Here is a 13,991-nt window from a genome sequence, read left to right on the forward strand (position 1 = left end):
TATTTTTCAGAAAAAGAGAGTGAGTGTGAGTGGGGGAGGGGCAGATAGAGAGGGAGACAGAATTCTAAGCAGGCTCCAGGCTCCAAGCTGTCAGCACAGAGCCCGACGTGGAGCTTGAATTCATGAACCTTGAGATCATAACCTGAGCCAAAGTCAGGCGCTTAACTGACTGAGCTATAGAGCGCCCCCAAATCTTCAACTTTCTAAGGATTATACCTGCCCTAATGCAATTGTAGAGGTTAAAAGTAAGCAGGCCAGGGGCACCTGGGTGGCTCAGTCAGTTAAGCATCCAATTTCGGCTCAAGTCAGGATCTCACCATTTGCGAGTTCAAGTCCCGCATCAGGCTCTGTGCCGACAGCTTAGAGCCTGGAGCCTGCTCTGGATTCTGTGTCTCCCCCTCTCTATGCCCCTCCCCCACTTGCATTCTCTCTCTCAAAAACAAATAAACATTAAAAAAAAAAAAAGTAAGCAGGCCAGTACAACCCATCCTAAGCCACATTATTCCTTTGTCTATAAATGATCAAAATCAAAAGAATTCCAGTGAGCAGAAACGTCCACACTACTGAGGTTTTTCTGTTGTAGGAGGCAGTCCTGTGCGCTGTGGGAGGTTTAACAGCATGTCTAACTTCTGCCCACTAGATTCCAATAGCATTCCCCAGTTCTGACAACCAAAAATGTCTCGAGATATTGCCAAATTGCCCTGGGGGCAAACTCATCTCTGCTTGAAAAACACTGCTTGAGAGGAACTGATTCAGAGCTACCATGACTCTGTTCTGCATACCAAAAACCGACAGCCTTTTGAGTTTACTTCTCTAGCTCCCTGAAATAAAGTTCACATGTTGTTTAGCTTTGTACCTTCTTAATTTATAGTAACAGAAATGTCCAGTTTATGGAATTGTGAAATATTATTTAAGCAACAAAAGGTCTTACAGGGCTGCTCTAATTCCTAGGACTTCCAATCTGCTAGGTGGACATCCTAGTCTGGCTAAGACCAAAGCTGGTCCTCTCAAATGAACTGACCTGTCTCTAGAGGAGACGCCACTGGAGTGGGAAGGCGAACCTTCCTTACCTTGTGGTTTAACTCTAGGTCACAATGGGACCCTCCCAAACCACCAGATGTTGTTCAAATTCAAATCAGAGACCACATTCTGGCTGCAAAGGTCTGGCTACAACACAAGTTAGACAGCAAGGAGTCATGCATTTTCTGGTTTCTTACCACTTATACAAGTCGGGCTAGAACGCTGTGCCCTTCTCCCTTGGTTAAAGAGGATAAAGTGTGCCACCATCCCAAGCTAAATTAAAGAGAAAGCATGAATCTGCTGATCAAGAAAAGCGTTATTATACCCTTGCTAAGTTTGTTTAAACAAGTCACTTAGATGAACTAGGAAAAAAATTCCTCTGAAAAACAGGAGGCACAGTGTTGACTTATCTTAAAAGGCCTTTTAAGAATGACTTGAGATTACAAAGCATTTTTCAAATACACAAAGTGCTTCATAACAACTCAGTAAGCTTTAAGGAATGCTTCTTTTAGTACATCACTTTTTTTGTTGTATAAAAGAAAATACCCCAATTCAAAGGGTGGTAGCATATTTGATATCACCCCTGTTTAAGAGGAATGGAGTTACAGGAATGAGAAGTATATAATTAGTAAATAATCCCTCTCAACAAGTGAGTTAAGTAGGACAGCCGTAAAGGGGGACAAAAAGAAGCTGGAGGCAACACAATCAGTGCATATCAGAAATGCATTTTTATTTTTATTTGAAAACAACTTAAATTTTTAGACAAATGATTTTAGTATATAAATTGGATTTTGTTTTTATACAGAATATAAAGATTTCCCTCATTGATCTTCCATGTGAAGGGTATTACAAGCCTGAAGGGAGATACTTTCTGCACACAAGTGTGTATCTCACATGTAGGGGACTGGAAACCAATGGTGTAGTGCTTCTACACATAAATTAGGACAAGTGACATCACATATTAAAAAGGGGTAAGAGAAATATTCTAGTTAATCAGATTCAAGAAGCAAACAGGACACAAAAACTGTGCAGATAAGACCAAGTCAGTAACTTTAGTTAGGACACTGCAGATCATACTGGAGTAACAGGTTTGTGGGGTTATAGTGTGTACCACATGAAAACAGCAAGGAAGAGCGAGAAAGGCTGGAACAAGGGATTTTCACTAAAGCAAATTAACTTCTTGTCAACTGCCAAAACAAAACAAAACTGAGCATATGAATGTTAGTATACTGAAGGCATGTTATACCAGTTTCTGTGCAGCATGCTAAAAGTTAGATAGAACTTCTTCACTGGTGCATACGAATCATTAATAGTCACAGGAGGTTTTTTTTTTTTTTTTTGCCCCTTCTCATCAAATTTCAGGCATGTCTTATTTTAGATGGAGTATAGCTTTTATCTATAATTTCGTCCTGTAAAAACATGTGAAGACAACGTTCATTCTGTGCCAGAGGATGACCAGCGACCCTAGGAATAAAAATTACAAATTTAGTCCCAATACTTTATAAAAGTGGGGTCAGGAGTCACACACACATATTCTATAGTTAAAAAGCATGTATGATTTAGCAATAATAAGTGTTATTCTGGACTGCCCATTAGGCTATGCTCTATCAACTAATGGGAAATTTCCTTTGGTTCACAAGGGTCATTTAGAAAACATTTAATCACTGTATTTGCACTGCTTCTGGCACATGTACCCAAGAAACTTCTTTATATAGCAGTTTGTACATTCACAAAAAACCTAAATGAATTTTAATGTTAAAAGTGAAACGTCATTAATTCTAAGAACCCATTTTAAAGAAGGAAAAGATATAGGATCAAAATTAGAAATATACTGAATTTGGGGCGCCTGGGTGGCGCAGTCGGTTAAGCGTCCGACTTCAGCCAGGTCACGATCTCACGGTCCGTGAGTTCGAGCCCCGCGTCGGGCTCTGGGCTGATGGCTCGGAGCCTGGAGCCTGTTTCCGATTCTGTGTCTCCCTCTCTCTCTGTCCCTCCCCCGTTCATGCTCTGTCTCTCTCTGTCCCAAAAATAAAATAAACGTTGGAAAAAAAAAAATTTTTTTAAAAAAGAAATATACTGAATTTGAAAAAAAAAATACACTGAAGTTCAATAAAAGCCCAAAACACTAAGAAAGAGGCACAAGTGTGTCCAGGTTTTTCTTCTTTTTCCTTTTTTTGGCCTGCTTTAAAGGTTCCCATTGCAGACTAAACACAAGATCAAAATGGGTAACCAGACTTCTATTTCTCAATTCAAAAGTACCTCAGCTAACACTGCCTTCTCCAAAAGGAAAGCGTGTTCATAAAAGACAATGAAGGCTATGTGCTAAACTAAAAGTTAAAGGCTTTGTACAACTTTCCCTCCTGTTTACCACTCACAGATCTTCAAATTACTAAAAATTGAAGTTGTTGGTTAGTATGTAACCTCGTACAACTATATTCTTCAGCATTTGACTTCATTTGGTCAAATTTAAGTCCAATGCACAATTTATAGCAAGCCCCTTCCTGACATTAGCTCTGTTACTTTGGCTTTTAAAAATGGCTATATTTCAAATTAAGAATAAAATTAAAAGCTAGAAATTTTGGTTTAAGAGTTTCTAAAGTAAAAGATAAACAATTGAAAGTCTTCTTACATTTTGGAAAGAAACATTTTGCTGTGAAAATTTTGAATGTGCACCTTTACACAAGACATGCTGATAATACCTCCATTTGCAATCAAACAAAATGATTGCAAGTGTACCACAAGTTTTATTGTTCATGCTAGAACATACCTTAAATGAGAAAGAATCATAAGTAAAACTATTTTTTAAATGCTGCAATTTTAAATGTAATTTGCATAAATTAACCAAGAAAAACAAATACAAAACTTAGGTCAACACAAAGATACTCATTTTAATCACTCAAGTGTGTTAATATTTATCACATGATATTCAACTTGTTATATACTTTATTTAAATGATACAAAATGTTAGTTAGGAAATGGCCAAAAAAGAAAAGCAATACTACAGTTTAGCTTAATATCTACATTTTGAGTATTTGCTTAAAGTTGTCTCAGAACACTATTTGCTCTTATACCTCTTGAGGTACAGAAAGTACTTACTTGTTTATAAACTGCTCCAGCCCTTGCTTCCTTTCTTCAATAAAATTATCATCAAATATTCCATCATCTCCTCTGAAAGGAAGCTGACGCAAAAATGCTTTTCCAGGGAGCGGGGGAACTACAACCTAAAAAAACATAGGAAAGTTCTTGAAGATGCTGACTGGGTTGTGAAAATTTATAGACCACAACATGAAGACAAAGTGTATGTTCACTGTGACAGCTATTCCACTGTTCAACTAGTTTAAATAAAAAAATCAGTAAAGAACACATTGAAAAAAAAACCACACTAAAAAACAGTCAATGTTTTGGAGGCAAGATAACCAAAGGTAGACAGAATAAATAGCCCATTAGATCAATGCTCCTTAATGGCATGGCCCATAGCTGAAGGTTTTCCTGAACTTACTGAAGCATAAGTATACAAAAAGAGCATTCAAGCAATGCTGAAATGAAACCTACGATGCCTCCAGTTTTGATGCCACTCAGGGAAGACCATGCTTTATTACAATGAAAAACTACAGAGATCAAAATCAACTTTCAATTAATTAAGAAATAAAATATTAACAACATTCTCTCCAGCATGGGCAGATAAGAATTCTGTGGTCTATTTCCTCCACCTCATACCATCTGCATACAGTCTTTCCTACTTGTGTTTGAGGTGATGATAAAAAAGTCAACAATTCTGTCACCATGCTTCCATTTTGTTTTTTTTTTAATGTTTATTTGAGAGAGAGACACAGCACACATGCAAGTAGGGGGAGGGACAGAGAGAAAGACAGGAGAGAGAGAGAGAATCCCAAGCAGGCTCCACCTCCTGAAGCATGAGATCATTACCTGAGCTGAAATCAAGAGTTGGATGCTTAACCGACTAAGCTGCTCAGGTGCCCCACACTTCCTTTTTCTATGTTAAGAAACATGTCAACATTCTCCCAAATCTACTACTCCATCTTTCCCCAAAGACCTGTCATTTCTTTCTTCCTATATAGCAATATCCTATTTTTCCCCTTCAAAGTCTAACTATCCTCTAGGGTCAACTTATACTGATCTCTTCTAGGAATTATCTAGAGCTCAAATATTTGAGTTAAATAGCACCTAGCTACTTACTTCACAGGTTAGTCAGGGTTTCTCGCCCATGGCACTATTAACATTTTGAGTCACATTATTCTTTGTAGAGGGGGGAGAGTAGGGGAAGGAGTTTCTTGGTGCACTGCAGAATGTTTAACAGCATCCCAGGCCTCTACCCACTAGACTGGGTAGCACCCAGTAGTGACAATAAAAACAGTCTCCAGACCCTGTCAAATGTCTCCTGGGGGATAAAACAGGCACTGGTGGAAAACCAACTTATCCTACTAATGCCTTCAAATCAAGGATCCTGTCTCAGGCTTCCTATGGTTATTTAAAGAAAAGTTGGGCACACAACACAACAGACACTCAAATATCTGTTAAATGACTAACCACTTAGCGGGATCCATATCTTACACCAAAACAGAGAAAAGGTGTAAGTGACAAATCAAACAAGAAGAAATATAAATAGTAAACAGAAGTAATTGTACATACCCTAAAAGAGGAAAAATTTTAAACCCCTGATGCAGTTTCTATCCTAAAACAATAACCCAGCTGGGTAAAAAAAGGGAAAGAGCAACACAACTTCATAAAGAATAGCAAAGAACAAAATGACAGCAAAAAAAGAAACACAAAACCAAATACCCAACATAAAATTCATGATTCCTTCCTAAATGTAGTCTTCTCTCCAGGACCAATGATTAACACATCTAGAGATTTGTCTCTGTAACTCTGCCTCAGTATTCTTGAATCTCTCTCCCTACATTAATATTTGTGAAGTAGAGTGTTAAAACCTGCAGAGACCTTACAACTGAGAAACACATCATGACCATTAACTGAGCTCCAGCAGAATGGCTTTTCTGAAGGACAGGGGAAAACATCTGTATCTATGAAACTACTATTAAAAAAAGAATCTAGAACCAATGCACTAAACAAATGACTACCATTAATTCAGGACATAATTCAGCATGAAATTTAAGATCAGTATGTATTATCTGCAGAGATATATTCTTCCTAACATAATATTCAAAACAGTCACTGAAATGGATGGTGAGGTTGTAGGTAACAGGATTTAATGATCTACAAAAATCTTGAGTGGCTTGCCCAGCTAAGATTCCAAAGATCCTCTTCAACATCAAATTAGTTTTGCTGAACAAGTCTGGAAAGATCTAGTTAGAATTTTTTTATTTTTTTTATTTTTTAATTTTTCATTAATAATTTATTTACTTTTTAAAATTATATCCAAGTCAGCATATGGTGCAACAATGATTTCAGGAGTAGATTCCTTAATGCCCCTTACCCATTTAGCCCAGCCCCCATCCCCTCCAGCAATGCTGTTTGTTCTCCATATTTAAGAGTCTCTTATGTTTTGTCCCCCTCCCTGTTTTTTATTATTTTTGTTTCCCTTCCCTTATGTTCTTAAAGTCCTCATATGAGTAAAGTCATATGATATTTGTCTTTCTCTAATTTCGCTTAGCACAATACCCTCTAGTTCCATCCATGTAGTTGCAAATGGCAAGATTTCATTCTTTTTGATTGCCGAGTAATACTCCATTGTATATATACCACTTCTTCTTTATCCATTCATCCATTGATGGACATTTGGGCTCTTCCCATACCTTGTCTATTGTCGGTAGTGCTGCTATAAACATTGGGGTGCATGTGCCCCTTCAAAACAGCATACCTGTATCCCTTGTATAAATACCTAGTAGTGCAATTGCTGGGTCATAGGGTAGTTCTATTTTTAATTTTTTGAGGAACCTCCATCCTGTTTTCCAGAGTGGCTGCACCAGTTTGCATTCCCACCAGCAGTGCAAAAGAGATCCTTTTTCTCCACATCCTCGCCAACATCTGTTGTTGCCTGAGTTGTTAATGTTAGCCATTCTGACAGGTGTGAGGTGGTACCGCATTGTGGTTTTGATTTGTATTTCCCTGATGATGAGTGATGTTGAGCATTTTTTCATGTGTCGGCCATCTGGATGTCTTCTTGGGAGAGGTGTCTATTCATATCTTTTGCCCATTTCTTCACTGGATTATCTGTTTTTTGGGTGTTGAGTTTGATACGTTCTCTACAGATCTTGGATACTAACCCTTTATCTGATACTTCTCCCATTCCATCAGTTGCCTTTTAGTTTTGCTGATTATTTCCTTTGCTGTGCAGAAGCTTTTTATTTCGATGAGGTCCTAATAGTTCATTTTTGCTTTGGTCTCCCTTACCTTCAGAGACGTGTTGAGTAAGAAGCTGTTGCTGCCAAGGTCAAAAAAGTTTTTGCTTGCTTTCTCCTTGAGGATTTTGATGGCTTCCTGTCTTACATTTAGGTCTTTCAACCATTTTGAGTTTATTTTTATGTATGGTGTAAGAAAGTGGTCCGGGTTCATTTTTCTGCATGTCACAGTCCAGGTTTCCCAAAACCATTTGCTGAAGAGACTGTCTTTATTCCATTGGATATTCTTTCCTGCTCTCTCAAAGATTAGTTGGCCATATATTTGTAGGTTCATTTCTGGGTTCTTTATTCTGTCCCATTGATTTGAGTGTCTGTTTTTGTGCCAGTACCATATTGTCTTAATGATTACAGATTTGTAATACAGCTTGAAGTGTGATAGAATTCTTATACCAATCTAATCATCATTAATCCTAAGATACGTGTGTACACGTGGGGTTAGAAGTAGACAGGAAAATACTTGGCCAGCATAATATAGTGAAAGCATACTAAAATAAAAGCTAAAAAGATATCACTATAATGACCAGTAAACACAATAAATATCATCTACTTCCTAGCCTCATATAACAGATCTTATTTAATTAAAAATACTTATAAACAGGGGCTCCTGGGTGCCTCACTCAGTTAAGCATCCGACTTCGGCTTGGGCCATGGTCTCACAGTTCGTAAGTTTAAGCCCCGTGTTGAGCTCTGTGCTGACAGCTCAGAGCCTGGAGCCTGCTTTGGATTCTGTGTCTCCATCTCTCTTTGCTCCTCCCCCACTCACTCTGTCTCCCTCTCTCAAAAATAAAAACTAAAAAAAAATTTAAAAATTAAAAAAAAAAGGTACTTAAAATAACTTGATTAATTGTTCTTAGCAATACTATAATAAAAATACAACTTTAGGGATTTAGGTTAAATCCCTCAGAGATTTAACTGGTCTATTGTTAAAACTGAAGTATTGTGCTTCAAAGGACAGTAATAAGTGGAAACAATTCATAGATAAAGAGATTTTGGCAAATCAACTATCTTGTAAGAGACTTTTAAGAGTTTTTTGTATATTCTAGGTACAACTCAATAATAAAGACAAAACACTCGATTAAATGGGCAAAGGATCTGAAAAAAAATATATATATATAACTGATAATATATAAATACAAATATAAATAAATATATATATATATCTGATAAATACATGGAAAGATGATCAACATCATCAGCCATTGGGAAAATGAAAATTCAAACCATAATGATATTCCAACTTCACACATACTAGGACAGCTATAATAAAGAAGACATAATAGTTATGTGTTGGTGAGGATGGGGAGTACACGGGAACTCTCGTACATTGTTGGTGGGAATGTAAAATGGTGCAGCTGCTTTGGTAAACAGTCTGGGAGTTCCTCAAAATTAAAGAGAGTTGTCACAGGACCCAGTAAATCCACTTCTAGGTATATACTCGAGATAAATGAAAATATATGTCCAAACAAAAACCTGTAAACAAATGTTCACAGCAGCATTATCTATAATAGTCAAAAAGCAGAAACAACTGAATGTCTGCAAACTGATTAATAAATGTGTTATATCCACACAACAGAATATTATTATTGGGCAATGAAAAGAAGTGAGTTAAGAAAAAAAGAACTAGTGGGGCCCCTGGGTGGCTCAGTCGGTTGAGCGTCCGACTTCAGCTCAGGTCATGATCTCACAGTCTGAGTTCGAGCCCCGCATCGGGCTGTGTGCTGATGGCTCAGAGCCTGGAGCCTGCTTCGGATTCTGTGTCTCCCTCTCTCTCTGCCCCTCCCCTGCTCATGCTCTGTCTCTGTCTCAAAAATAAATAAAAACATTAAGAAAAAAATTTAAAAAGAAAGAAAAAAAGAAGTAGTGTTTAATGTTGAAAACACACTCAGTGAAAGAAGCCAGACACAGAAGGCTAAATATTCTATGCTATTTATATGAAATGTCCAGAACAAGCAAATCCATAGAGAAAGTAGATTAATGGCTATATAGGGTTGGGTGAGGAGGGGCTGGGGGAGAAATTGGTAGCGACTACTAATAGCTATGGGATTTCTTTTATGGAGTAATTAAGATGTTCTAAAACTGACTAGTGATTGTTGCACAACTTTATGAATATATGAAGAACCACTGAATTTTACTCTTCAAAGTTTATTTTTATTTATTTATTTTGAGAGAGAGAATGTGTGTGTGAGCAGGGGGAGGCACAGAGAGAGAGGAGAGAGGAAATCCCAAGCAGGCTCCGTGCTGTCAGCACAGAGCCTGACTTAGGGCTCAATTTCACAAACAATGAGATCAAGACCTAAGCTGAAATCAAGAGTCAGATTCTTAACCAACTGAGCCACCCACGGGCCCCTGAATTTTACACTTTAAATGGGTGAATTGTATGGCATGTGAATTATATGTCAATAAAGCTGTTATTTTTTCAAAAAGTGCTATATACATTCACCAAATGTTTATTAAACACTCCAACATGCCATGTGCTATGTTAAGCAAAGCCCAAAGCCCATCAAGACACTTCTTCCCGTAAGTCAGAGAAAGACAAATACTGTATGATCTCACTTATAGGTGGAATCTAAAATAAATCAAACTCATAGCAACAGAGAGTAGCAGAGACTAGTGGTTGCCAGGGATTGGCAGGTGGGAGAAATGGTAACATGCTGGTCAAAAGGTACAAACTTCCAGTTATAGGATGAGTAAGTTCTGGGGATCTAAAGTAGAGCATGGGGAGTATAGTTAACAATAATGTATCATATATTTAAAAATTGCCAAGAGAAGCATATCTGAAATGTTCTTACCACCACCACCATGAAAAAAAAAGTAACTGTGAGGTGATGGTATAGTAACTAAGCTTATTGAGTTCATCGTTTCACAATATATACATATAACAAATCATTATACTGTATGCCTTAAACTTACATAATGTTATCTGTCAATTATATCCTAATTTTATTATTAAAAAAAAATTTTTTTTTTTAGTGTTTACTTTTGAGAGAGAGAGAGATAGAGAGAGGGTGCGAGCAGGGGAGGGGCAGAGAGAGAGACACAGAATCCAAACCAGGCTCCAAGCTCCGAGCTGTCAGCACAGAGCCCAGCGTGGGGCTTGAATTCATGAACTGTGATGTGAGACGATGACCTGAGCTCAAGTCAGATGCTTAACCGACTGAGCCACCAGGCACCTCAATTATATCTCAATTTTAAAGCTGGGGAAAAAGGACACTTCTTCCCTATGGTCATAAAACATTTCTTCTTTGTTACCCACAACTTTTCTAACTTGGTTTGTACATTTAGACCTTAAAACCATGTAATTTATACACAGTTATAAATTTTTATTCCTAGACAGCCAAATGTTTCCACTCCATTTACTGAATATAAATTCTTTTCCCTACTGAATGACAATGTTATTTTTGTTCTGAACTAAATTTCTAATAAACACGCAAGTCAGCTGCTAAGATCTATACATTCATTCTAAGTTCTACAACATTCAGCTAATCTATTTGCCTATTCCTAAAGCAATAGCAAACTATTTTAATTACTATAGCTTAAGATAAACTCTGATGTCTGCATATGCTTATTAGTACATGCTGAAAATAATTTCTGACTCTCCTTGAGCTTTCTTGGATTGTAAAGCTCAGATATAAATCTGCAAGTTCATTAAAAAAAACATTAAGATTTCTGTTAGAATTTTATGAATTCATAAGTAAGTTAGGAGGTAATGCTTTACTTTGATCAGGTTTACTGCTAAAATGTCACCTCTAAGTGAGGGCTTCCTTTGACTACTCTATAAAAGAGTACTCTCCTCGAATTCCTTGCTTCCTATAGTTTTTGGTTTTTTTAGAACATATTCCTATCAGACATACTATATATCTTACTATTTTTTCTGCTTTCCCTTCACCACAACCCCAACTTTCCCAATTGAATGTAAACATCATAGAAGTGGGAACTTAATTTATTCACAGCTCTATCTATAACTCATAGAACATAAAGAATTAGCTCTCAAATGTTTACAGAGTAAATGTTTACAGAGTAAAAATAAAACAAGTTTAAAAAAAGTGAATATTCCATGGAAATGCAAGCTGGTGCAGCCACTCTGGAAAACAGGATGGAGGTTCCTCAAGAAACTAAAAATAGAACTACCCTACAACCCAGCAATTGCACTACTAGGCATTTATCCAAGGGATACAGGTGTGCTGTTTCGAAGGGACACACGCACCCCCATGTTTATAGCAGCACTATCAACAATAGCCAAAGTATGGAAAGAGCCCAAATGTCCATCAATGGATGAATGGATAAAGAAGATGTGGTATGTGTGTGTGTACACACAATGGAGTATTACTTGGCAATCAAAAAGAATGAAATCTTGCCATTTGCAACTTACGTGGATGGAACGGGAGGGTATTATGCTAAGTGAAATTAGTCAGAGAAAGACAAAAATCATATGACTTCACTCATATGAGGACTTTAAGATACAAAACAGATGAACATAAGGAAAGGGAAACAAAAATAATATAAAAACAGGGAGGGGGACAAAACAGAAGAGACTCATAAATATGGAGAACAAACTGAGGGTTATGGGAGGAGGGATGGGCTAAATGGGTAAGGGGCACTAAGGAATCTACTCCTGAAATCATTGTTGCACTATATGCTAATTTGGATGTAAAGTTAAAAAAATAAAAAATAAAACAAGTTAAAAAAAAAGTGAATATTCCAAAACAAGAATGTAGTATTTCTAAGTTTTGAAATTTTCTTTACATGGTCTTACATTTCTTTTTTACTCATAAACATTTTATACTTTGATAGGTCTTTTTTTAAAAAAATTTTATTTATTTATTTTGAAAGAGAGAGAACAAGAATGAGCAGGGGAGGTGGAGAGAGAGAATTCCAAGCAGGCTCCGCACTGTCAGCGCAGAGCCCCCCCACCCCATGCAGGGCTCAAAGCCATGAATTGTGAGATCATGACCTGAGCCAAAATTAAGAGTCAGACAACCGACCGAGCCACCCAGGAGCCCCTATACTTTGATAGTCTGTTGAGTAAAGTTGTTTTTCCTTTAAATTATGATGGATGCTATGATATTGCTCTCTATCCAGCCACAGGTCTGATTAAGGAAGTTTTCCTTCCGCTTCAACTTATCACACTTGAGAAATGAGTAGAAGCGACCCTACTTCAGGGCTCCTACCATATCAACTTGTTTCCTATTACACTCTAGTCACAAAGTAACTTTTCATCATTCTGAGCACACCATGCCCTTCCAGAACTCTATGTTGTTGATGTTCTTCTGACATAGGGCTGAAATAAGGAACTAGTAGGAGACCTTGCCTTGCTGATTTTTTTTGCAGCCAAAGTCACCAAATTTTCTTTTAAGAGGAGATGATTCTTACCAAGGTATATATAACAGTTTTAAAATTGCATGTAGTTGGGCGCCTGAGTGGCTCAGTCAGTTAAGCATCTGACTCTTGATTTCAGTTCAGGTCATGATTTGACATTTCATAAGTCTGAGCCCTGCGTCGGTGACAGTGCAGAGCCTGTTTAGGATTCTCTCTCTTTCTCTCTCTCTCTCTCTCTCCCTCCCTCCCTCTCTTTCTGTCCCTCCCCTGCTCTCTCTCAAAATAAATAAACAAACTTGAAAAAAAACCGCATGTAGCAACCTATGAGACCATGACCGTCATTTAAAAAGCTAATCAGGACATATCACAGAGTAAGGTAAGTACTGGTTTTTGAAAATTTTTGTTATATGTACATGTGTATGATGAAATAAAATATTTATTATGAGTCAGTAAAAAAACCCTGGAAATCCACTGATACATGAGATGTATTAAGGAAGACAAACTTGGCAAGGAGTGTGTGGGAGGGCAAGACTGAATAGGAAGAGGAGGGAAAGGAAGGAAGTAATAGCAAAAAAGTTCTAAGAAGTGTTACTCAAGTATGACTTAGTAAAGACCTCAACTGGGCCTTTAAGTAAACAAGAAAGAGTTCTGAGCAAAAATTAGACTTCCTCCATCTCCTGTAAGATAAAATCAAACTCCTTGAAATGAAGAAATCATATATGCTTTTACCTCCTTCATTCTAGGTAAGTTTTCTGAAAGGTCCTTAAACATTAAAAGTCAGAGTGTTTTGCTTTAAAGTCCTATTACAAATAATTCTTACCTTGCTCTCTCTTTCTAATTCACTTCGCAGCCACTCAAAGTCACTGTATCTTCTTCTAACAGTAGATTCCTTCAGCTTGAAAATAGGCAGATTTGTCTGAAATTTAAAAAAAAAAAAATCATTCCTAAGTTGAAGCATGGGACAGGGACTTCAAAATAAGGAGGCTGGGGGATCTGTTTGTCAAATTGATAATGTGGCAAGCCTGGTTATCTTAAGATAAGAAAATCATGCAGTTATCAAGATGACATTTTTACCTCTAACAAAATAAAACTTCACCAAATGTTAAAAAAGTGTATCATTTACACTACAGTACAATTTATTTATTTTTAATTTTTAGAGAGAGGGAAAGAGAATCTCAAGCAGGTTCCAAGCACTCAACACGGAGCCCGATATGGGGCTTGATCCCACGACCCTGGAATCATGACTTGAGCTGAAATCAAGAGTGGGACACTCAA

The 13,991-nt window shown here is 37.3% G+C and overlaps 1 protein-coding gene across 1 annotated transcript in view; it reads right to left on the reverse strand.

The window, feature by feature from the left end:
- Nucleotides 1–1,724: 1,724 nt before the first annotated feature.
- The window catches only part of SNX3 (sorting nexin 3), a 49,889-nt gene continuing 37,622 nt past the window's right edge, over nucleotides 1,725–13,991 (reverse strand). Inside the window, exons 2-4 of the mRNA XM_049654103.1 lie at nucleotides 13,537–13,632; nucleotides 4,117–4,241; nucleotides 1,725–2,484 (exon numbers count right to left, since the gene is read on the reverse strand). Coding sequence (XP_049510060.1) covers nucleotides 2,379–2,484; nucleotides 4,117–4,241; nucleotides 13,537–13,632 — 327 coding nt within the window. The 3' untranslated portion in view covers nucleotides 1,725–2,378. The remainder of the gene's footprint in view (nucleotides 2,485–4,116; nucleotides 4,242–13,536; nucleotides 13,633–13,991) is intronic.

Source organism: Panthera uncia (assembly GCF_023721935.1).
Source record: "Panthera uncia isolate 11264 chromosome B2 unlocalized genomic scaffold, Puncia_PCG_1.0 HiC_scaffold_24, whole genome shotgun sequence".
Lineage (NCBI taxonomy): Eukaryota > Metazoa > Chordata > Mammalia > Carnivora > Felidae > Panthera > Panthera uncia.